The sequence below is a fragment of the Petromyzon marinus genome, chromosome 1, assembly GCF_048934315.1.
Source record: "Petromyzon marinus isolate PM22_M1 ecotype Great Lakes invasive population chromosome 1, UKy_Petmar_22M1.pri1.0, whole genome shotgun sequence".
NCBI classification, from domain to species: domain Eukaryota; kingdom Metazoa; phylum Chordata; class Hyperoartia; order Petromyzontiformes; family Petromyzontidae; genus Petromyzon; species Petromyzon marinus.
In genome coordinates, this window is record NC_133667.1 from 17,649,299 (window position 1) to 17,675,220 (window position 25,922).

At 41.9% G+C, this 25,922-nt stretch overlaps 2 protein-coding genes across 2 annotated transcripts in view; one reads left to right on the plus strand and one right to left on the minus strand.

The window, feature by feature from the left end:
• POLB (DNA polymerase beta) overlaps positions 1 to 7,060 on the plus strand; it is a 28,172-nt gene extending 21,112 nt beyond the window's left edge. The window contains exon 14 of the mRNA XM_032961655.2: positions 216 to 7,060. Coding sequence (XP_032817546.1) covers positions 216 to 310 — 95 coding nt within the window. The 3' untranslated portion in view covers positions 311 to 7,060. The remainder of the gene's footprint in view (positions 1 to 215) is intronic.
• LOC116946637 (dickkopf-related protein 1-like) lies at positions 6,496 to 19,033 on the minus strand. Its single transcript, XM_076066431.1, has 4 exons — positions 17,904 to 19,033; positions 10,151 to 10,301; positions 9,179 to 9,304; positions 6,496 to 6,938 (listed from the first exon to the last, which is right to left on the minus strand). The coding sequence occupies exons 1-4, from the start codon at positions 18,084 to 18,086 to the stop codon at positions 6,496 to 6,498; spliced, it is 903 nt and encodes a 300-aa protein (XP_075922546.1). The 5' UTR covers positions 18,087 to 19,033.
• Between the last annotated feature and the right edge of the window lie 6,889 nt (positions 19,034 to 25,922).

A 25,922-nucleotide genomic window follows, 5' to 3' on the forward strand; every position in this document is an offset into this window, starting at 1 on the left:
AGCTTAACACCCATTTTGAAAATTTGACGCTAAAACTGACATGCCTCAGATAAATGTACAGATGAGTAGAATTAGCTGCCGGTCAAATAATTATAAGATTAGTACTCTGCCTTGATGATCATGTTGAAGTCATTTGTGGATTTTAATGCTCGTTTCTCTGCGTGTATCTGTGCGTGCTACATGCATCTCCTGCGCGTGTGCATCCACAATTACAGGAGTGATCGGCGAGGCGTTGCCAGTATACAGTGAACAGGACATCTTCTCTTATATCGGATGGTCCTATCGCGAGCCTAAAGACCGGAGTGAATGAGTCTCGCAACAGATCTGAAACCTACTCTGTCTTACTGTGTAGAACTAATCTCAAGTTTATACTCTTTGGTTCTATTCGGTAAAGTCACGTAGGTAAAAAATAAAACAACAAAAATCACGACGTTTCGGCCACAACACAAGTGGCCTTCATCAGGTGAAGGGACAAACTGTCCAGCGGGCAGCGTTGGAGTGAAGAAAGCCAAGCGCAGGTTGCCACCTTTTAAGCTGTGAGGGTGCAAACAGAAAACGCCTTGACAAAGGATGATTGGCGTGAGAGGGACATTTCTGTATGATCACATATTTGTTTTAGGCATCGCGTTACCCCCAACATTAAAATTAGCATCATTTTACAAGACAGGGATTTATAAGCATGTATTTATACACAGGTTTACAGAATTAGGAGCAATGGCACAATCTAAATTATGTAGCCATCTTGGTTGTTGCCTTATAACTGAAAATAGCAGAAACGCAAACGTTTTGTGCAGTATTTTAGCACAAACCAAATCTGGTAACCCAAGATTATTTTTCATTTCTGTTAAATCTACCTCTTGTATCCACAAAATCAGCTTTCGTTGCCCTGTATATTGCGTTATGTGCAGAACATTCCCCTTAACTAAATCCCAAATACAGGCGTCTTAAAATTTCTCGTTAAGCGAAAATTCGTAAAAACGATCGTTTTCCCGTTAAAAAATGAGTTATGATTCAGCCCCATAATGTTCCACTCTAGATCAACTTTTTTTTACGTGAGAAATACATAGTATAATTTTTAACGTAAAGTAATAAAATATCATGTAACACTTACCACACATGAACCACAGTGCTTGCAGGTGCCTGTCTTCAGCTTCTGTAATTAATTAGCGCCCCCCCCCTCCCCCCGCTCCTACTCAACCATTACAGTTCCACCATAAAGGCCCCTTCCCCCACATGGCGAATCTCACGCACACAGCAGTATGTTGAACTTCTTAAAGTAGCCAACCGTGCTAATCGGAGGTGCGTGGGAAGGACAACAAACTGAACACAAAAAGCAGTTTCTAAAGAAATCAGTTTTAAATTTGAATTTAAAAGTGTATTGCTCCAGTAGCTTCGTAACATTGGAAGGGAGAGTGTTCAAGACAGCCGCAGAAGCACATCTGAAAGTGTGCGATACAAACAACTGTGAGCCGCAATTCGCGCCCCCTCTCGCCATGGAACGCATTCGATCGATCGGTCGTCATATTCTTGGTTCTTTTGGTAAAGTCACGTTGAAGGGAAACAATAAAATAATAAAATGTATATTAAACAATAAAAATTCTCACGACGTTTCGACTGCGACACAAACTTTACTGCTCCCGCGCAGTCGTCATCAGGTTACCTGATGATGCCTGTTTGTGTTGCAGTCGAAACGTCGTGAGAATTGTTTTGTTTTATATATATTTTTTATTATTTTATTGTTTCCCTTCAACGTGACTACCGAAAGAACCAAGAATATGAATTACTGCAGTCACAAAGGCTTTAAATCAAAATTCAATCGGTCTTCGTTCGTTACGTGAACATTTGCTCATTTTACAAACAAATTCGTCTAAATTAAATTTGCTCGTTATAGAGAATGCTCGTTGAGACGCGCCTGTATTCAGAATGCCACCATCAGGCATCACGCCAGCACCTGTAAACAAGACAAATCACCTCCGTAACTCTGGCCTCTCCACTGGATACCAATCCAATTCTGCACCTTTTACAAATCACCCTCACCATTTTTAAGATCCTTCATAGAATCACCGCCACCTACCTATCCCATTGAATTTTAAGCTACTCCGTCACATGCTCTCCATGCCAGCAACCAAGTTGGCAGTTCCCCTTGTCTGCTGCTAAATAATTTGTTTGCAATTCCCTTCCTCTTGAAATCTGGACTGCCCAATTCCCTTTGTTGAAATCCAGAGAGAAGGCCAGTTCTTCTCTGCCTTTTAACGTTTTTTTATGAAATGCCTTTAAATATATCACATTGCTTTCTCCCTTCTCAAACAAATCTACTTACATCTCTCTCCCCTTCAGTAGTTTTCTCTTTATTTCTGCTCTGAATACTAATATAGTAGACTCTCAATTATCCGTGTGTGGTTTATCCAATTTGTGGATTAACAGCACACCTGAGATTTTACGTAAATTAATAACTGATGGATTTTCCCTTAAGCCCAAATTAATAATCTAAAAACAGTTATACATATTTTTTCTTGGAAAAGTGTATTACTAGTAACGTGCTTAAACCGAACAGATATGTGCTCCTGTGAATCCGAAATCGCCTCTACAGTACAGTAGTTGCATATATTTATAACAGTGGCCAGAGTTTGATTTTGGTGTGGCTCTGCTATCCACTTAGTGGGCAGTCTTCTGCGCGGGAGCAGGAAAGTTTTATCACTAAGAATGCGCATCAATCCGTCGATTCTTTACTACAAATTTTTGTTTTGTTTCTTAATAAACTCAATGTTCATAACTGAAACATAAATTATACATTTTTTAGTATTTTTTGGCATAGAGGTCGACGGAAAATGGATATTTTTGTATTATCCACGATTTTGAATTATCCGCGGCCGTCTTCCTCGTCAGCGCGGATAATCGAGCTCTGCTGTATATTAAAAAGTTTTCCATTTCAGATTATCTCCATGCACTCGTCTCATATTTAGTGTAGTGAGGTTTGGTTATATCTTGGTGCTTTTTAAGTCCACATGTTAATGTGTAACCTCGTATATTGAATATCAAGGATGCGAGTACTGTTGCTCATGTATACATTACATTAAGGTTAAATCGGTACCCATCATACCAAATGGTGTTTTATTGTGCTAATAAGGGATGCAATTATGGCCAAAATAGCTACCGTACATCATTGGGTCACAGAGGCTCGTAAATCCAAGTCGAGGTGTGATTCCAGTTATCCCTTCAGCAGCCTTAGAATAGAGCCGAGTATTAATTCCTAAAATTAATATAGCCAGCCTAAAGGGACGGTGAATGAGTGTTTTAAACTGGGGTGCGTGGATGTAAAATTATACCTAGTAAAGTATTACTGTTTTAACCCATGTGAAGTATTTCAGTTATTGAGTAAACAACCAATATTTGTTTAAGGACATACTTTATTGTGCATGTAAAAATAAAAAAGGCAAAAACAACAAAATTGCTTATGCATTTTAAAAGTTGAGTAAATCATGCAAAGTGGTTCATTAAAAAAAAATCAACATGTAGGCAGCATGTTGTCCACACTCATACCTGACATTCTGCAGTCATAAAACAGACTGACGTGCATGCATATATATGCCACTTTCAGTTCACGATGACACGAGCAACTACACGTGGGCTTGCATCGAACATAATTACATTTCCATCGGCTTAACCAGAAAATCGTCATTGAGCCTCGTTACTTATTGAAAGAACCTGCTTCAAATGTTTGTCCAATTCCTTACAATTGTTTTTTATTTAAATATCGAATTCATATATTTATACCTGCTAGAATAACAATAAGCTATATTGGAAGGTTATATTATTTGGGTCTTTCGGTAAAGTTACGTAGATAGGGATCAAAGAAAATAAAATTCGAACCTATTTACGTGACTTTACCGAAAGACCGAAAGAATATGAATTCTTGCAGGCACGAAAGCTTTAAGTCAAGAATTATATTGGAAGGCTTTTGAAGTCAAATGTGTGAAAGTCTTTAGCATTTGTGAATAATAAGCACATGGTCGTGTACAAAAAAGCATCTTCCCAAGGCTGGCCTTCATTAAAAATGAAGCATTAGGGGATTTGCTTGGGCTACACCATACAGACCTTATGCTTCTGATTATAGCCTGGCACAAATGTGCGATTGTGCATTCAGTTTGTATAGCCTGTTAAAATGTAACAGTTTCATCCACCAATATCTTATTACAATTTAAATATTTTCAAATAGTGATAAATATGAAAACTACACGATATTAATCATAAATATGTGGAACAAGCTTAATGTTCCCTTAGTCTGTTAAGTTTAATTTCACTGATTCATGATTGCACTTGCCAGCATTCCTGAATTTAGTTCCGGATATACTTGTGCAAGCAAACGAATGTATAGGTTTATTGAGCTGAGATGAATTCAAAGAAATATTTGCCTTCAATTGTGTGATCCCACTGTCACGTACACCCCAGAAGGTAATAAATGAATATATGCTCACTGCAACTTGAACCATCACACACATCTACAGTATACTAACTGAAGTCGGCACACATTAGGCGAGCCTCATCTATTCTCACTAGTGCCGGAAGACCGCTGAGAAAAGTAGGAAGGGGTCTCTTGTTAATAATGTCATCGAACGTCCATTGAACAAATAAGTTAAATGCATTTGAATGCACAAACATTTGGATATGTAACACTAATGCCACTCGTGTAATGTGCAAGTCCAAGGGCTTGGTGGTTAGATTTGTGTTTCATATCTTTGTATTTCGACAACAAACTATGTACTGTGAAAACTGTCAATAGTTTGTGTGAAAATAGATTAGGTTTGCCTATATTTTCTAATGACTGAAATACTAAAACCTGATAAATTAATCATGTCGTAATACATCACAAAACTGAACATGCATACAGCTAAAGTAAAACAAATGCACACTTACTAACCCTACTTAATATATTTACATGATATTTAACACTTGCGTTTGAATCTAAAAAAACACCACTGGTAAAGAAAAGCTCTACAGCTAACCTTTAAAACGACATTTCGTAAATCGGAATGGCTTTTCCCATTAATACAAAAATTGAGGGCTGTGTTTTGGACAGTCATTCCAACTACTCCGAACCTAAAATATACACCTACAGTATATCACTTTTTTAACAATACAAAAAAAATGACAAACATTAAAACGATTGAATAATTTAAAACAAACAACCATTTAAAGGAACTCGCCGAAAGATTAATGTTGGAATGACGGGAAAGGTCCTGTAGAGGCGTCACTTGCGCTGGAGGAATTACGTCACTGTAGAGGATGGATGACGTAGCATCACGGGGTGCTGCTTGAATAGCTCATGACGCGTGCTGTGAGAAATTTCGTTTCCGCGGAAATTCGATTTGGTAGATCGATAAGTATTCAATAATTTTACCAATTGCGTCAACGCGAAACATCGAAAACCGAACCTTCGTAAATCGAGAGATACCTACCTATATTGCTATTACTAAACTGTGAGTGGTGTCTGTACAACTCTTATAATAAGAGACTTGTTTCAAAGGTTCTTTTGGTGATGTAAATATATACTGGACAGGAGTTAGAACTGAAGGAGTGAAGGGACATGCGTGGTTGGCCATTGGGGAAATATTTGTGAAAACGACAACCTTTGTCAGCACTCATAACCTCGGTTCTGTTGAGCCTCCATGTGTAGCCTGAAAGTTATCAGTCGTTTTAGTCAATGGTCACCAATTTGCTCTGAACACAGAGCATCATTCAGTGGCCAGCGCTTGGGGAACTCGACTACTTGCATTGAAGCACAGGGGCTTCCCTCCTTGTCGGCTCAGCGAAATCTACGGCGAGCCAAGTGAGTGGCGATCCCTGCTCTTTAAATCGAGCACGTGGCGTGAACACGCTGGGACAACGACGCTACAGGGAGAGCGGCGTTTAAAGTTGGCGGGCGCGTTCTCGCACCGACAATGTTAAGGCGTATCGGTAAAAGATGAATACCTCTGCAAAGATGCCATGCATTTGCCGAGTTCAATTGAGTGCTGGGCGCTGCAAGTGTTCTCACGTCTGTGTTCGAATTGTGTCAGTGACCACTTATGGAAACTAAACTGAACATAAGTACTAACATCGACCAGTAGGTATTGCCTAGTTGCATTATGTATAGGTCAACCTGCATTATCAGTGATACCTAGCATCATCAATCCATCTCGTGGCCAGAGGTCAATGGGTTCAGTGGGAAAGACAAAGATCCTCAATATAAACCCTAAACGTACTCAACGGACAAATGTTGTTATGAGCATCTTATTTAGGTCGCTACGGCACACGAGGGGGTGGCCAGCACCTGCCGTCTTGGACTCCCCCGACGCTATTGTTTTACACACAGCCGAGTCAATCTAGGGATGGGCCCGGGACCATTTCAGATGTTCCATCACCAATGTTGGCCGTGAAGTGGGAAGCAAATCCAAGTTGCCGGCTTGTAGTGCAAGTGGCCTAACCACGACATTCGCGCTCCCCACTGTCACTCTGTTATACCGCGTGGCACACATGCAGCAGCCGTGTCGGGTGGCCACCGCCGGCCACGCCGTCGATGGTCTTTTCGTGACCGCCAACCGTGGCTGCCGCCGCGCGACTTCTCCCGCGGCCCGAGGCGCCGCGCCGCCCGTCTCTCTCGGGCCCGCCGGCTGGAGAGACGGCTCTCGTGGGCCGGCAGGCGAGCCCCGGGCCGCAGTCGCAGCGCTCGAAGAGCTCCAGGCCCCGCGACCCCTTGGGTCTGGCGCGGCGCGAGCACGCCTCGCCGAGGGCGAGCACGCGCTTGCACACGCGCGACCACAGGTGGCGCGCGCAGCAGAGGCCCGCGGCGCACTCGGACGAGCGGAGGCACGCGGAGCCCTCCTCCCCTGGGCGGCGCGAGAAGGGACGGGCGGGGGGGGGGTAGACCGTAATTATTCTGGTAGGAACGAAGTTGTAAACTGAGTGTACCAGCCTGCAATAGATTAATGTGTCCGTCCGTCCGTCCCCTTTCAATACTTTAACGAAGTGAAATCTCGTGCTGTTGGGTGTAATAAAATTGCGCAAAATTCCAATGTTCCTACCAGCCCACCCTGCAGGGACCTGTTAATTATGATAGATATTGGTGGGGACACACATCCCCCCTCCCACCCCAATATTCAAATATGCTCAAAATGTCCCCCCCCTCCCCCCCAATATATTGCTATAAAATTTATTTCTGTTGATATGATTGTTGGTTAGGGTTGTACTTTATTAATCCCTAATTTCTGACATTAACATACAATGAAACAAGAAAAGGTAAAAAAAAACTGAAAAAATAGAGCAATGTAATACAATACACTATTAGACATTATTGTAAAAAAAAAAGTTCATCCTATGTGTTAGTGCATTTTTTTAAATATTTTAGGCAGGAAATTAGTTTTCAAATTTATTTATTTTTCTGGGGGGGGACCCCCAGACCCCCTGGAAGATTTGGACCCCCCAATGTTGACTCCATGGCTACGGCCTTGGTAGACGTGATGGCTCATTGTGTGTGGAAACACGGCAGCGAGATGTTGACACGGCGGCGAGATGTGAGTTGGGTCGACGCGGCCTCACGAGTAAGCCGGGTGCGGTGAATAAACATCGCTACTAGGGAGACAAATCGGTCGGGCGTGGTGCTAGCCATTTACCCCCTCGTGTTCCAGTGCCGGCCTTCATAGCCTGTTAAAGCTATACGGGGGAACTTTGACTTTGAGCTGTTAACTACCTCGCCTGGTATACAGGAGGTCGTGAGTTCGATCCCGATCATGACGCCTATATATTTGGAGTTTGCATGTTCTCCCCGTGATTGCGTAGATTTTTCTCTGGGTCCTCCGGTTTTCTCTCCACATTTAGAAACATGCGTTTCGACTTTAGAGTATTTGGCTGCTACAAATTTACACATACTAAGCCACTTCGTTGAGCTATCATTTTTAGACAGGTCGCTTCTAAAAAATAGCTTTATAGCTCTGTGGGCCTTACCTGGTAAGTAGTGTGTGTTATGTGCTATATTAGCTTAAGTTTAGCAGAACTGTAAATTAAGGAATGTTTTCTCAAACCATTTACTTTTTCAAAAAGGGAGATCGTGTTAAAATGTGTTTTTTATATGCTTAATAGTACAGTAACCATCTTAAAATGTCCACGAACATTGTAGAAGACCAAATAATATAATTTTTGATTCCAACTAACCACACGAACTAGCTGAATTCAGATACGTGTATTTATACCATTGACAACTTGCTATTAATCAGATATTGCAAAAGACAAATAAGTATAGTATAAAATTGTATAACCCATGTGTTTTGTAGATTGATAATTTTATTGTTTTATATTTTTTTATTTTATTGTTTCCCTTCTACATGCCTTTACCGAAAGAACCAAGAAGATACATCCCTGCAGTCACGAAAGCTTTAAATAAAAATTTGAACTGCATAGTTAAACCTTAACATAGAAAAATGTGCTTAGAGAGGAACGTTTTTAATAAGTGTGTATTTAGTACCTGTTAGAAGCATGAACATTCATGCAAAATATAGAGCAAAAAGTTAAGAGTGCACAAAGAAAAGACAAAAAAAAACAAAGAGTAATTCCTGCAGTCACGAAAGCTTCAAATCCAGTTTGAAGTATGGAGAGGATGCATGGTTGGAAATACAATGAGAGAAATACAATATTATGATAATGTGGTAGCAGGTGTTAAAATGCCCTATTCGAAACAAGCATTGCTTTAAAATTTTGATTTAAAGCTTTCGTGACTGCAGGGATTCATATTCTTGGTTCTTTTATTGTTTCCCTTCTACGTGACTTTACCGAAAGAACCAAGAATAAGCATTGCTCTACTTGACGTTCCGTGGTTGATAGACCACAGCACTTGGAATGTGATGATGTCAGTGACCTGAGCCCCTGATTTGTTGGAGTCACTTTGGTGAATCTGGCAGATCTGTTAGGTCTGCACTAAATTTTAGATCTGAATAGGATGGAGTAGGTCTGGGAAAAATCAGCTGAACTATGGAACATTTTTTTCATATATCCACCATAGACCTGCCAAAACAAATTAAACCTATATGTGAATTGTCTTTTGATTGTAACATATGACATTGATTAAAGGCAGTACAGAGTGTGCAAGTGAATTTGTGATTTTACTGTGTGGTATGATGATGGTGCAGACTTATATCGGAGGTATTCTAACATAGTGGAGTGTGATTAGTACCCTGGTGTAAGTTCACTGTGGCAGAAGGTGGCAGTTGTGATGGTTCCAAACTTTTCACTTCCTCTTCCTCTGATGATTCCGTTGTCATGACAATACAGGTACCTTTAAAAAACACATTTTAAAAAAACAACAATTGTTACGTATACGTGTGACGAGAAGTGGAAAATCCTAAATATATTAGAGTAATTTCAGTAAAATATACTCTATAATAGCCATAATAGGTGCTAAGGATATCTACCTAATAGCCTAACTAGGTTTTTGGAGTTGGCAATGTAATGCTTTCTCTGTCCCTCCCCATCGATGTATAACCTAAATCTGTACGGTTATGTTATCTCACGTTGAATACAGTCTCGCGATATGCACTGCTTATATGCGTGCATTGTTATAGCATTGCAGTATACGTGTCTTGCCGTATGTCATACAGTACAATACTTAATGATTGCAAATATGACAATTAAACGCGTTAAACGTATCGTGTTGTTCTAAATGTAATTTCACGACTTGGCAATCGGGATTATCGTTATTCTAATAGTAGTAGCCGTGATACCTGCTATCAACTTTTGATTACGTAGACTGTTGTTTTATAGCAATGCGCATGCTTTCATTTATTGTATGGTCAAGGGTTGACATAGGCAAGCCGTCATCTCTACAGGGTCATGAAAAATAGGTAAAAAAAACCTGTTAAATTCACGCACTTTTATTTTCACTCAAAAGTACAAAATAAATTAATTAAAGTGGGTGGCTTGCAAAAAGAAAATTAAACATATCTAAAGGACGCCACCCACTTTTACTCAGTAAATAAAATTTGATTAATTCTGGGGTCAAAAATAATTGTTTTTATACTTCAGAGTGCAAATAAAAGTGTGTGCGTTGAAATGCTTGTTTTCTTTTTACCGAGTGTTTTTTTTAAATTGGTGTTTCTGTGAGCATCCCCTTTGTGTGCATTACCTTGCTCGCAGTGGCTGCCCAAGCAGCACATTTGGTGTCGGTGGCAGCGCTTGCCAACCCGACGACATGCCACACAAACGTGGCTTCCCAGTCGCATGCCACCACAGAACATGTCCCGTGAGCAGTCTACATCACGTGCACATTCCACTCCCTGCAAGGCATACAATAAGAAGCATTCGTACATCACCATTGTGCATATCAATGGCAGAGATGTTAATTTGACACATTTGAGGTACCAAACCTCATTGATTTTGAAAAAATTTTGATTAAAGGATTTGATAATTTATTTTTTAAAATACACTTCTATGGCTGTGAACTAATTTGCATTTTTAAAAAATCAATTAACATGACAGCATAGTATGAATTACCTACTGAAGTGGTATTCCATGAAGGGCTTCTAGCCGTCATTCTATCCTTGATGTTGCAGATAATCAGCTCGGTTTCACCATTACTTAAAGAGCCATCTCAGCGTTCCCCCATGCCTCTGCACAGGTCGACCCGGCCAAAGAGGGTAGGACACGGCTGGGGCATCGCCCCAAAAGTGGTGGGGTATGGCCATGCATTTAGCACTGTTGATGACGAGTTCTGACATATTCACGCTGCCACCATGTGGCAGCAATCCACCTCAGAGATATGGCTGCATGGGCCTCCTGCAAAGCAGGCCATTGCGGCAGGTAAAGGGTTGTGTCCCTGGTTCATTTGTGCCATCGCATTACTGACAGATTGATCCCAGCACAGCCTCACACAGCCTACATATACACAAGCCACATTTAGCCCATACAAACTGTTGGGGTAAGTGCTGTTAGCGAATGTTTACAAACCACACCAAGTACCTAATTAGGACTAGTTAACCTCATCCAGGAATAAAAATGTTTCACTGCATTTATTGTGATGTGCACGAACCACCACTCCCCATTAAATACAAACGCACACACATGATGCATATTAATACAGGTGCATAGACACAGGCATGTATGCCAGGCGTGTTACAATGCATCCATGGAGATTATAATCATTGTTGCCTTTCAGTCGAGCTAATGGTCTCTATACTATAAAGGCATGCCTTTTCGATATATCAGGCTCCCAGAGGCACCTTAATATTTTGCATCCACATTCGTAGAATAATATACATATCTACATATTGCATACACACACAGACGCCATCAAACACAGCTGTTAAAAGCCAGACTGCCCATAACCAAAAATATAAGGTGCATATAAAATTGATACTATAGTTATCAGTATCAAGGTATTGAATGATACAGAGGCTTTACCCTTTCTGGCACAAATATAGATGTTAAGATGTAAAAATACCATCTAGACACCTATTAGAAGGCATTAAGTCTGCATTAATCACACGTTAAAAAAATGCAAACAAAATCATTTGTGACATGTGCCATATGTAGTTTTAATAGAATATTTCAAATAAATCAATACCAGAAAATGGGAGGATTGCCATGTCAGAGCATTACATACTTGTAGTTGTGCAGAGAGCAATCAGTGTGAGCTCTGATACATGTTCTATTATGTTTTTAAATACATGCATGAACCATAATGGGTGTTCTTTAATATTTGAAATATTGGTGATTTTTAGCTATGTAATCTATGGCGGGGGGGGGGGCGGAAATCCTTTCACCACATGTTATTTGATATCAATAACACTCCTTCTCAATTGAGGAATAGTCTGAGCAAACTACTGCACGTACATGATGAAATATATTTGTGATGTTTGAACAAAATATATATCTGAGGCTTCAACATGGTATATAGGAGCTTGATAATAAAGAAAGCATCTATAAGCCAATTTAGCTCAGACTTTTTTTCTGTTGTAAACTGAATCTGTGTTGCCCTAAGGCTTTCCACTTGTGACACAAAGGCCACTGCACCTCTTTCATTATCTCAGCAGGAAACTGTTGTTGCACAATATAAATATTTAATGCCTCTGATTACATATCATGTGTTCTTTTGTAGAGATCAGTCTAATAAATTATCTTGTATTGAAAATGTTGCCTTTGTTATTGTTATGGTACTTTCAAGCTTTTAGAATAGAAATTTGTAAAATACCAATGATGAAGTCATACTGTTTAAGTTAATAACATTCCCACCAAAATTCTGTATAGATTTCCAGATGTTTCGCATTTACATTAATTTTACTAGAAATGTTAATTCCCAACATGGAACATATAAAAAAAAGGCTACTATGTGATTGGTAAAAAAATATATAACATATTTCTGTATATTATAAATCCATGAACGCAGATGTTATGTACAGCAGTATCTCTCTTTCGTATATTAAGATTGTGTTGCACAGCATTCCTGGGGCGGGGTAGGGGATATGTGATGGTGGGGGGAGCTCAAGAGGCATGACACATCTCAAAGAGAGAGGTCAGGCACCTGCAGGCCACGGTGACTCCCTTTATAGCCTTGGGGAATAGGTGGTGTCTGTTGCAAAGGAGCACCAGTTTTCACACAGATATTGGGTCACTTGCGCTTGTGTGAGAGGGTGCATGTTTATGTTTATGTGATACGCACACATAGTTCGGATAGAGAGACTAGCGAGAGATAGTAAACATAGCACAAAATGTCCAACAAAACATGACAGTCCCATAAAAAATTATGAGCGTGTGATTCACATCTTTTGGCAGATCTATTCAAACTTGTCATGGGTTGATGGCCTTTGCACAGTAATCACTGACTCCGCCCAAAAAAAATCGAAATTCAATTAGAATTTTTACTTATTGGGCTAAATTATAGTTACGATAATTTTAAATATTGGTTTTACTGTCATACAATGAACAATACCGTGTCGCAGGGCAAGTGGGGAATTGATGCCCCATAGTGTATAGATTAGTGGTCATGAAGGGATTTCAGAAGTAGTTCTGTAATTTCTGCTTGTGCGGACTGATCTATGAGCGTTCCGAATGGATACTTCGCTTCATGACATGATGCTAATAGAATTTCGATATCTGAGAAAACAGAAAAAAAACATTAACAAGTGGAACTCAATTCATGTAGATTTTGGTTTCAGGCTTTTGTAGACTTTCATCTTCATCTGGAAATTCCATTTCTCCCAATTCCTCATAAAACCTTGCAACCAATCAGCAGCTGGGGATTACTTGAGAAATCAGGAGCAAGCGTGCTAATGACGGCACACTTGCTCCAATGAAGGCCCAAAGGAACCAAGCAGGCTTTGTCCATTTCACACAATGATACTCATACACATGTATGTGCGAGTTGCTCCACCTTCCATCAATGTATAAACACTTGTTATTCCATAATTCGCTCTGCCTTAAGTCCACCTACAACGATACATTCTGATTGTGGGCATGAGTAGAGGTGTAATGGATACATGTTTATATGGAATCAGCCGCTCATGCATTGAGAAATGCAGAATTGGTCCAATTTTATGAAGTAAAGGCAATCGTTCAGCCAAAAAAGGTGCAGCATAAAGGCCAGAATGGCTAAATGATTTGCATCCTTGGTGTAAAGTGTGGGTGTGTGCCTTGCTAACCCTGCTCCATACTTTCACCTCTCTGATTTAGAGATGTCGCAGACCTGCGAGAGATTGTCTAAAGTGGTAATAACCAATCAGGGCCTGTCGCCTGGATGGCATCAAATAATGTCATAAATATTTTCAGGAAAGCGTCATTGAGACTGATGGGGGACCTACATTGGAATGTTTGTCTATTTCCCTGTTAAGGCATGTTTTGTGTCATTCATCGTCATTTATAGTTCTGCTGAATGAAGGCCGCCTCATGCCTTCACGGTTAGGGGGACTGTTTGACATTTCCCCATACTGGTTGGTGAAGCGAGACAGAAGACCAGCTCAGATATCACTTGTTACTTATATCAGCTGTGATGGGAATAACACTGAGGTTTTGCTGGATTCATAGTACTTACCACTGTTGCACCACGTTATGTATCACAACGAGTACAAACTTTATTTTCTTAAAATAATCCAATTGTCAATTCATATTTAATGTACTCAAAGCACGGTACTTCAGTTTACAATGGTGTGGCTCAGTTGAGATACACTGTAGCCCAGGGAGATTGATCACTAGGGGGCCTCGCTTGACAGAAGACGAGTTATAGACAATTTCTGTGGTAATCTTTTTACAGTATAAACACGTATTTAATCATGCTAATGGCATTTAAATTGTTGAGTGTGAACATATTAAAAGTTGTTTTTAAATGTTAAAAATTTTACTATGAAATTTTGAACTCGGGATTCAAAGCCACATTATTGCTGTGTTAAATCCACGTCATTTTCTATCCCCTGGGCCACATCGCCTCCACCCCCATAACGCCGTGACTTGTTTCCTCTACATAACCCAACTAACAAGTGCACCGTGTCATCTCAGCCCCATCCCTGTCATGTTTATGAATTCACGCACGTTAATCCAACACATTCACACCACTCGAGTCCATAGATTCACACTCGGGCAATGCCACTCTCATCCCCGTTCACTGCCCCCACCAAAACTTTGAACCAACCGCCACTGCTTGCTTCGTTTCCAACAAATCGACGGCCCCTGTTAACGGTGAATCGACTGATAGCGGAGGGTTCCAATCTATCACTCACACTGCCTTTTTAGATTGTGGAGTTACATTTTAATGGTATGAAAAATACTGAAATAGTAAAAATACTTAAGTTAACAAACAGATATGTGACAATATAATTTTTTTTTTAATCTCATAAGCCCATTAAGACGTGACCCAATCCTCTTCAGGTCAAATTTTGATCCATGCATGGTTGATCCAATCTTATGATCAGATTTCGATTTTTGTTTGATAAAAAAAGTCAAATTAGATCGCATTCCGATGGAATGGTTGATGCACAGCTAAATGTTGCCGACAAAGAAATAGTTCCACTTACGGGGTTGACAGCTTTGTTCTTACGTTGAATTAAGTGATTAATAAAATAGTGCCAGCTTGTTATCAATAGGTAAAGGTGCAGGGACTGCGATTACTCGCCCCACGCCACTGCTGCAGAGAGGACCTTGCACTCCAGGGAGCTCAAGAGTCACCTCTAGTGGGTATTTGACCTACCCTACCACGCTGGTCAGATGTCATGCAAAGATGTGCGAGTACCCAAACTTTACTCCACCAATTCTAGATTTGAAGCTTTCGTGACTGCAAGGATCCATACACTTTGGTTCTATTCGGTAAAGTCACGTAGGTAAAAAATAAAACAACAAAAATCACGACGTTTCGGCCACAACACAAGCGGCCTTCATCAGGTGAAGGGACCAGACTGTCTTGAAGACTGCGAGACAGTCACTCCAACGCAGTCTTCGAGACAGTCTGGTCCCTTCACCTGATGAAGGCCGCTTGTGTTGTGGCCGAAACGTCGTGATTTTTGTTGTTTTATTTTCTACCTACGTGACTTTACCGAATAGAACCAAAGAGTATTTACTCCACCACATGCGACCTGCCGGTCGACTGGTGCCGAGTTGCAGTGGATTGGGAAATCCTGCATGCATTGAATATGCTACAGCCCTCAGTAAATCCACTGCTGGATTAATATATTCATGCGGTTTTTTTTAAATATACATTCTTCACCCACTCTCGTGAGTGGGGATTGGTGAAGGTGCGTTGGGGGTGGGAGGAGGACTGAAACCGGTTTAAATATCACTCAGCAACTGATGTTGGCCGACTGGATATCAAAATTAAGTCACGATATTCAAAATGCAATGCGTAAACCACATATTGTTGGTAGAATAGCTAACCCTTAAATTCCTTAACTCATGGTCGCCTAGGACAAAACATCGTTGCTGATATCAACGAACGGGGAAACGCCTATTATTTTACGGCTCGATACCCGTGGCTCTTCATGTGCGTGAGCTCACACAAACATAGGATTCTTCCCGTCACTCGCAGGAATGCTCTTCCTGTTATCCTCAATTATGATGAAGACTTTAGAAGATGAGAGGAACCGGCATGATAGGGAGCTGTGGGGTGGGCGCTAAATTCACCCGGTTATCTGCAGACGTCGCTGATCGTACAAAGCTGCGGACAGCGAAGTGCTCACTTCCACAAGTGTTCGCAGATAACAGATGATGACTATGGATGACTATTGCCGTCTTTGTCACGAATCATATCTGCCACTGTCGCTTGATAAATGACAGTGACCGTGATAACGATCACGCACATGGCTCGACGCGGGTTGCCGTGATCTCGCGATGCAACATCTGTTCTACGATATCCACGATAACGATATCAGGTTGTTGTTTTTTAAATATCGTACTTGACCAATTTTTTTTTTTTATGAAACGATACATTTCTCAATCATGTGTGCATGTGAAGCGTTTCCGGATAAATGTATGCCATGGTGAGTACATACGGCTTCACCTTATTCTTACAGGCGGTATAACTTGTAAAGTTGCAATGATTCGGCTTGTGTCGAGTGAACCGCGGTTGAATGACGTTCAAGGAATCAGTACAGTATTGGTACTTGTAAGTGCATCGAGGAACCAATGCAAACAAGGCACGACAACGCAAATGTTGAATTGCAATAAAAAAAACAGTTAAAGGAGACCGATATCGCGATAATCGTCACATCGTGGACGTGACTCGTATCGAGTGGTGAAAAATGCGGTGGCCAAGGCCAAACTGACGCAGAGCGCCCTGCGAGCACGAGGCAAGTGAGCCTACGTCTCGAAACTAATCTCCCGTATTGCATCGTATCGTGTACCGCACAAGAACGAGGAGAAGACGGACGCTGACTTCCCAGAGCTATGGGATGGTGACGACGACGACTCATGATGATGATGATGTGTGGGTGAAACAATTGACATCTCCTCATTGCCGGTCACGTTATACATTTGTCGAGATTCAGGGCCGCGGTGCCATTCGATGAATCAACTCTCATTTGATTCATCGATCCATCGTGATACCCATGGAGATGGTGATGACTGAGGGTATAATTTTCGTCGTAGCTGAGAGGTACAAAAACAACATGCCACTGTTCTAGATTTGAAGCTTTCGTGACTGCAAGGACCAATACTCTTTGGTTCTATTCGGTAAAGTCACGTGATTTTTTTTTACCTACGTGACTTTACCGAATAGAACCAAAGAGTATAATATGCCACTGACTGCACGACTGCACTTTCCTATTTGCGAAGACTTCTGAGAGTTATTTTGTGGACGGATGTTTTTTTTTTATTGTGGATAGGAGATATTAAAAATACTCAATTTAACCGCAAATTCACTTACCTACGACACCCCCCCCCCACCTACAGTTGTTGATGAGAGGAGTTCTACTGTAATGTTGCCTGATTCATTACTCTCAATGATTACACATGTTTCTGCTAGGACTTGTACATTTGCTATGTGGACGAAAATAAATGTGGCCGCAAGTATTTGGCGCAGCTCCCTTCAGTGAATTTCTAAATCGATGGTTGCAAAAAAGCAACTCGTGCCATGCACTCCGATGCCTGTTACGCAGTCTTATCTGAAATTCGTCATATCAGACGCTCACAATTGCATAAAATCCTCGTATGATCCCCGTGTGTGGTGTCAGACAACAGCGTGGAATGCAGGTAAGACAGCAGCGAGTAAGTTGCGAATGGATGTGACTGAACGAACACGTGCACCAGCAACATGGATGTGACTGAACGAACACGTGCACCAGCAACATTGCTGCGACTGTGACACAGATCCACGCGCAACGCGAGCAGCACGAGGATGAAGATGATGAGGAGGACGAGGATGATGATGATGATGAGGAGGAGGAGGAAACGGGTGAGCTCACGTGAGTCTCGTCGGCCGCGTGGTTCTTCGCCTGCTGCTGCTGCCCGGGGAAAGTGCCGGGCCGTAGAGAAGCGGCGACCCCGTCGGGGGTCCCGAGACCCTTGATGGCGTTGGGGTGCGGGGGTCCGCCGGCGATGGGTCGCGCCCAGAGCGCGCCGAGACACAGGGCGAGGTACACGGCCATGCCTGCTGCCGATTGCCCAAAGCGCGGCGCCAAACTCGATGAATGCGAAATTGCGAATTGACGCTGCTCGAGAGGCGTTTCGAGAGCAGGTGCAAAGTCGAGCGCCGAGGTTGCCGTAGTGCAGCGTCCGGTGAGTGCGACTGTGTCGGCGGAGGAGTGTTGCGTCTCACGTGCAGGAGGAGGACCCTGGCTGCTTGCCGGCGCGAAGAGCTCTGCCGGACTTGGTGTGCGAGCAGGCGGAGAGCGGCGGCGCCTCTTATAGGGATCGGCTCCACGCGCGCGCTCACGCACACGGGGGCACTCGCACGCACGGGCACATACACGCGCACTCTATCTCTCTCTGACACACACACACGCGCACAGAGAGAGACAAAGATCCCCCGTATAGCTTGGAACAGACTGTTCGGGAAAGTGCTGTTAGTGAGCACCGAATGAAGGCATGCACCGCGCACGAGGCGGTGGGTCACCGGCACCACGCCTGGCCGCCTTTGTCTCCCCAGTGGCGATATTTTATAAACGGCACCGGATACTAATTTGAGGCCGAGTCGACCCAGGGGAGGCCCAGGACCTATTCGGATAATTGTCACTGGTGTTGGCCGTTAGCGGGTCGCCAGGTTCATAGCGCAGTGCGCTAACCGCTGCGCTACCGCTCCCCATGCACCCTGGCACTCACTCGCACACGCACAAGATCACCCGTTTACCCTAAACAGACTGTTCGGACAAGTGATGTTATCGAGCAACTACAAAGGCCGAGACACCACACGAGGGGGTGGGTGGCCAGCACCACGCCCGACCACCTTTGTCTCTCCAGTGGCGATGTTTACACATCGCGAATGCAAGCGTATCTGAGCGTGCGCGTGTGTGGTGATTAGTGCGCTGTGCTGCAAACCCAGCCGCAAACAGTGACGATAATCTGAAAAGTTCCTGGACTGCCCCTAGGTCGACTCAGCCTCATTATCTGGAAAACCCATTAAATAATGAAGCAATCACAAGCAAACAATGTTTACATTTATTGCACTACACAATATGAAAGTTTATTTCAACCACTGACAAGGCCGAATTCAGCTTCAGTGTGCGTCTACGAAGATGGTATTCTGATTTGTGAAGGGAAGGTGGCTTCTGGCTACCAGACCACAGCAATGCATCGCACAAACTATCCAAGCAGAATTGAACACATAACATAGCAGTGCATCATGTTTTATTTATTCAGTACGCACAAGCAGTTGAAAATGGACAACATTTAAGTACAGGATATTTATATACGTTTGGTAATTGAACATGTTGAATAACTTTGTTTGATGTCGCTTCGATTGTGAAACAATTTAATATTGTCAATAATCAAAGACGATTGATCGATTATTTTACGTAACGAACATAATATTTTCAATTCCTCAAGTATTACAAATGTCGAAAATTAAGGACATTAAGTTATTTAATATGTTGTCAATATTTGAGGATATATTCAATAAGCTTATTTAATATTTTCGAAGATCAAACATAGCAACAACTATCGTGCGGTAACAGAGCTGCTGGAGTAACTTACACAAGTGATCAACACTACGCACATCACATTTCAATGCAATGCGTTATATATATAGCAGCGGTTAGAATATTTCACTATGAAACCAGCGAGCTGAGTTCAAAGCCCGGCCACGGCTAACATCAGTGGCGATTTGATACCTGAATGTGCCTGGCCTCCCCGCTGTCCTTGGCTAACTCGCACAGACCAGCGTGGTTAAGTTGGTAAAACAGAAACCTCCTTTTGACTGAATAGAGCCCCTCTTCCAGCAGTCGGTTGACATTATTACTGCAAATGAACAATAACGCATACTATTGGTAACATTAAGTTGGTTGGCTCCCACGGCCCTGTCGGGCAGTGTTGGTGGAGTGCTAACGTTGACCGCATGCTGTGCCAGACCGCCTTACGTGGGGGATGATAGCGTCCCCTTGTTAATCACAAGCAGCAGGAATAGACACACATACGATTACATGATTATTGGATAGTTCTCTGTGGATCAGCACGTACAACCAATGCAGGTCGCGGCATTGATGCAGCACTCGAAGATCTGTTGTGAATTTGTAAACGTAATGTGTTTTAACAAAGCTGCACACGGGCGAGGCATAAGGAAGAATTGTTTAAAACTTTTACAAGTTTTTATCACATTCTATAGATGTGTCTCTACACGCATGTGGAAAACAGGAGATGGCTGACGATGGTTATTGAAATATTTTCAGATATAGTTTGGTCACATGCATATTTTATATACTGTACCTGATAACTAATACCGACAATATGTACGTAAAACTTTAGAGCAGATGCACAGCCATTCAGGACAAGTGATTTCACAGCATGATCACTTTGAAACCTAATGCCACTGAGGTGCTTTTTTGTGAGCATAAACAGATGGGAAGCACAAGGTTATAGTGCTTGCAAACTCACTCAGGTGAACGTCCCTGCCGGCATCATTAAAGTAGCTTGCAGAGTGACTAAACGCGCTAGGACAAACACTTCATGGCGAACATGAATAAGTTCGGTGTTACAGGAGGACAATTGTGTGAATGCATGTGTATGTTATGCTTGTATTTTTAGGTGAAAAACATGGGTGGAAGTTGCGGCACAATGGTTAAAGTTGTAAAGATAGCGATTCAAATGAAGTATTAAAATATTTTCAGAAGAGGTGTGTGATGCGGTAACAAAGAGGGAGATGAAGCAAGATAAGGTCTGATTTTTTTAATCGGCAGTGCCATTTAAGCAACAGGAGCACGTATGCAAAAAGTTACTCGCTATCTGCAAGTGGAAAATTTCCCAAAGGTAAGAATTCAGCTTCGCAGAAGTAATACATAACACTCCATTACAATTAATAGCAAATACTGCAATATTATATGGAGCAAAACATTTATTGGACCAGCCATATTTCAGGATAACCGATGAAAACAGGACAAGTTAAAATTGCGAAATCAGGTGAAGTTAAATGCAAAGTTCATCACCATCTGCAAGGTGTAAAATTGATTTGGACTGCAAAAAATATGATCCACTGACAAACGCAGACTCCTTGCTCCGACTGAATGAACAGAAAACATCAGATGACATTGAGATCGGAATGAATGGAAACAACATTTTTATTATTCATTGCTTATATCAAAAAAATCAAAGGGCGCGGTTTTAGATAGAATTCAGATTTAGACAGCACAGATTTGGTGTCACAGGTAGGCTCTAGTGTTACGCACAACAGGTTGCAAGTGCACGGCATTAAATATTAATGAAGCATCTGTGGTGGTTAGGCGGGATGCAAGGATCTGAAAAACGCGGTCCGTGAGAACAAAGTGTTTAATATGAACACGTCAGCAGAGCCATGTGAACAGCAGCACGCTAAGCGTTTTACACTCAGTTAAACATGCCCATGCTTAAACGTTGTAATACCTTTTTTCTAAAATGTTGATTTCCAAAGTATAATTCATGTTGATGTCACATTCATGTAATAGTCATGGGCTAATAGCATTAGTATTACATGCATCATAATGAAGACCAAATTTTTAACTTTTGCATTTAGGAAATAATATTAAAAGCGAAGAGACATTCCAACAGAAAAGTAATTCTCATCAACACTTGCATCTAGTGTGCCCAGTCACATACATCGAAACATTTAAAAGCATAAACTTACTTCTCACACTCCTATTAGCGTTTCCATGCATTAATAACATTATAATCATACATATGACTGTATAACAACTACAATTATGGCGGGTTTTTACTACTGCACCCACCTAAAAGAAAATTACACAAATCCACAGGTCTCTATAACCTGTGTGCAAAGAGAGGGTAAAAACATACAATTTCTCACCAACACATTTCTGAGTAAAATTATTGACGATTTCCAATCCGTTGAAAGGTACAACATCCAGTACACCTCTACTGGACAGCATTCAGTACTGAAAATTCACACGAACATATGGATCAGAATATCCAACGTCCACCTCATCCATATATGCTACAGTATGTCATTTACCGAAAAAAACTATTTAGGTAAATAACCTAAAATGCTTCAGGAAGTTTTGAGAACTCAAAATTCGGTTACACTGGCTGAAAATAATATGCGGACTGCCTGAGAAATTTCAGGCAATTGCCATTCTGACTGATATTCAAGGAGTTTACATTGTTGTATTTCCTGAAACGATTTAAAGGACTGAATTGACAAATAGTATTTTGCTTTTGACTATGGAAAACAAAATTCAATGTCCTAAATAGATCCACCATGCTTTGTACCAGTAGGCTCCCCTTGAGCAGGTGTTCTGTGTTGCAGAGACAGATATGGACTCAAAGGAAGAAATCAAAAGGAGCACTTGAAAGGGCAGATGAGAATGCTAAGATGGATGTTGGGAATATATCGATTGGGGAAGGATGTGGAACGAATAAGTTAGAGCCTCAGCCCTGGTCTATGTACCGTTGGATGAAAGCTTCTCTGCAACACTGCCATTGCTCCGTCTTCGAATCTTTTTCGCTGAGTTTTCTTCACCAGTGTCGTCCGCGCACAGCATCGTTGCTGTGCGCGGACGACGCTGGTGGGAGAAAGAGCTCAAACTCGGTGAGACACCGCAAAGCAATATCGGCAGTGTGGTTCACTTCATCACGATCCTACCTTCATTATCAATAACATAATCGATCCATCATTTCATACTTGTAATAATACAGCGCAGTATGACAATCACCTATGATAGTTGTTTTGTTGTGGTTACAGCCCCAATTCAAAGCACGGCTGGATGAGAGCCTCATGCCATGCAGGTCGGGCGATCATTTGTTAATACTTCACCACACTGGTTGGCTACGTATGGTGCGAAAGAAGTTCAACATACATACAGCAGTCGATACGGGTCGAAGGCAGGGAGCATCGATGTGGGAGCATAGAAATAATGATACAATTGATGTTTATGCAATTCCCTCTGTTGGCCACCATGTGGCACAGCTCCGAAGCTGCCGATGACAGTCTGGTGTGCGTGGTGGTCACCCAATCTAAGCATCATCCAGGCTCGAATCAGCTTAGCGTTTGAGATGTGATGAGATTGACCACATTCTGGGTGATTTGGTTAGAGGCACCATAATGCAGTGCGCGTGCCCCGTTCATTTAGGGCGAAGACAACACAAAGTGTTTCCATTTCACGTCTTCCCTAACAATCATACATCTCGTGCTTTGATAGAGGTACACATTTTATCGCACACTTTTATATCTTTATTTTTTAAGACGACAAATTAATGCAGTTATTTACGGGAAAGATTATTGCATGTCAAAATTATATTTTGAAAAATCTAACAGTGTGTTTGGAACCCAGGTCCCCCAGATCACCAGTCCAAAAACTCAAACATGAGGCTAGATGCTCAGCTTGTGGAATGCGTGTGTGCCTGGATTGGTATTCTTGTTACCCTATGACCCATGCATTTCAGCAAGGCCGGCTCTTGGTCTGTGATCTTCTCCATGGACCTTAGTACAAAGCCATTTGTGCAATTATCGAAATGGCTATAACTAACTAAGACTTGGCATAACTTCACTTCCATAAGGGATTTAATAAACTTAAGCATTGTAAAGTTAGGAAAAAACTTCGGGGTGGTCATGACCATTCATATAGTCATTGTAAAAGTAAAAATTAAAAGTAAACCAATCATAACACAATTACATCATTAATATTAATAACACTTGCTAATGCATATTCATTATATTATATAAGCAACATTAATACCATACATATACTTGCCTCAGTCACGGAGTGGCTGAAGCACATGGAGCAATAGCATCATGCCGGCTTTGTTACATGAGTGGTTTTCAGGCAGTGATTGGCTGATGCAGGGGGAGTTATAACGTAATCTCTAGCAACCGCATTGTGATGTTACTCGCATTAACATACTTTCTTAAAATTTGTATCCACTTAGTCTGAAATAATTTAAAATCTTGCTACAATCACTGCCTTCAGACTCAGAACCCCAAGTCCTGGCCTATGTCCGTCACACAGCTGAGCTCCCTGGGGTTTATCGGGCTCACTCAGGTCAACAGCGCACGTGCTCCCCCGTGCTACTCTGGGTCCTCGCAGCTTTCATATGATTGGCCCTGACGTGGAATAATGACAGGGGCTGTGATTGTAGGACACGAAAGGTAGTACAAATAGCAAAGGTCTTGGGTGGGTCAATACCACCCACAACACGCTTTTGAAACTAATCATAGTGTTTCGATTTAAAGCTTTCGTGACCGCAAGGATTCATCTTCTTGGTTCTTTCGGTAAAGTCACGTAGAATGAGAATAAAACAACAAAACAAAATAAGACAATAAAATTCTCACGACGTTTCGGCCACAACACAAGTAGCCTCCTTCAGGTGAAGGAACAGAACTGTCGGGACGACAGCGCTTCAATGAACGCTGCTAAGATTCGCAGCGTCTTTTAAGCTAGGTGGGAGAGGTAAAGCGCCTTGACAAAGGAGTTTACATATCAAACAGGAGAATTTAGCACTGAATGCTAAAAAGACGCTGCGAATCTTAGCAGCGTCCATTGAAGCGCTGTCGTCCCGACAGTTCTGTTCCTTAACCTGAAGAAGGCTACTTGTGTTGTGGCCGAAACGTCGTGAGAATTTTATTGTCTTATTTCGTTTTATTGTTTTATTCGCATTCTACGTGACTGTACCGAAAGAACCAAGAAGATGAATCATAGTGTTATCAAGGCAGTCTTATGTATACAAGCCCATTTGTAGCGTAATCATGGCATTATGAAAGGAAGATTAACTTCTCAATGGCATCAACAGCAGTGTCATAATTATAGTATTAACAAATCATCAGATGGGCCTTCGCTAGATCAATGGTATCCACAGTGTGAGAAGAGTGGCTCCCACGCAGCGTTCTACAATCAACCAACCACAGCACCATAACATGAGCTCCAATAAGGCATTACATGATGGCCTGGTCAGATGTTAACCACATTACCAAGATACGTGCAATTCACTCAGTTTGTATAGTGGATATAAACAGTGAGTTATTGGACTATTCATCTCAAGTTACGGAATCAGGGTGTGGTGCCCGTAGCATTATTGACACCTAGAAACGTTTAACATAATTTTCCTGAATTAAAAGTAAATTCTGAACAAAAATGGCACACTGGGATATGGGCACCGTCTACCAACGAGGTAATTGAATTTAAACAAAAATAAGATCAAGTTAATGTAAATCGAAGTTTGAAATTTCATCGTTAGGTACAAGAGTACAAAGTATAGCCATTTCAACGTTTCTGCTCGTGGACGAACAGATAACTTTCGGGTGTGGTGAAAGATTTTTGATCTGACAGCATCTGAATCCAGCATACCAACGAAGGCAACGGAGCATGCTGCTGAATAGCCCACAAATGACGATTCACACCACGCGTCTCGCTCGCTTAACGAGACACGTGGTGCCTCGTTAAGCGAGCGTTTCTTTCTCCGATAATTCGCTCAAAACGAGCAATTTTAATTGAGACCAATTTGTTCACAAAAGGAGCAAAATGTTTGCGTGACGAGCCGGAGACCGATCGATCGATCGAATGCGTTCCCCTGGCGGCAGGGGTCGCACCGCGGCCCGCAGTTGTTTACCGGCTGTGCGGTGCGCGCGCGTGATTCGCCGTGTGGGGTAGAGGGGGGGTGGGTGGGCCTCGTGGTGGCACTGCAATGGATGGGTGTGGGGGGGGGGTGACGGCGCTAATTAATTGCAGACGCTGAGGATAGGAACTTTTAAGCACCGTACTTCTTTATGTGTGGTAGGTGTTACATTTAATGTTTTATTACTTTATATTTTAAACTTACAATTGGTATTTCTCACGTTGAAAAGTTGT

What these genes read in the sequence shown, in the direction of transcription:
- LOC116946637 (XM_076066431.1), bottom strand. Translation starts at nt 18,086, where the DNA reads ATGGCCGTGTACCTCGCCCTGTGTCTCGGCGCGCTCTGGGCGCGACCC. An exon ending in ACGCGGCCGACGAGACTCAC is followed by an intron (nt 10,302 to 17,903) that starts GTGAGCTCACCC and finishes TATGCCTTGCAG; the next exon opens with GGAGTGGAATGTGCACGTGA. An exon ending in TAATCACACTCCACTATGTT is followed by an intron (nt 6,939 to 9,178) that starts AGAATACCTCCG and finishes TGGTACACTCAG; the next exon opens with TTTACAACTTCGTTCCTACC.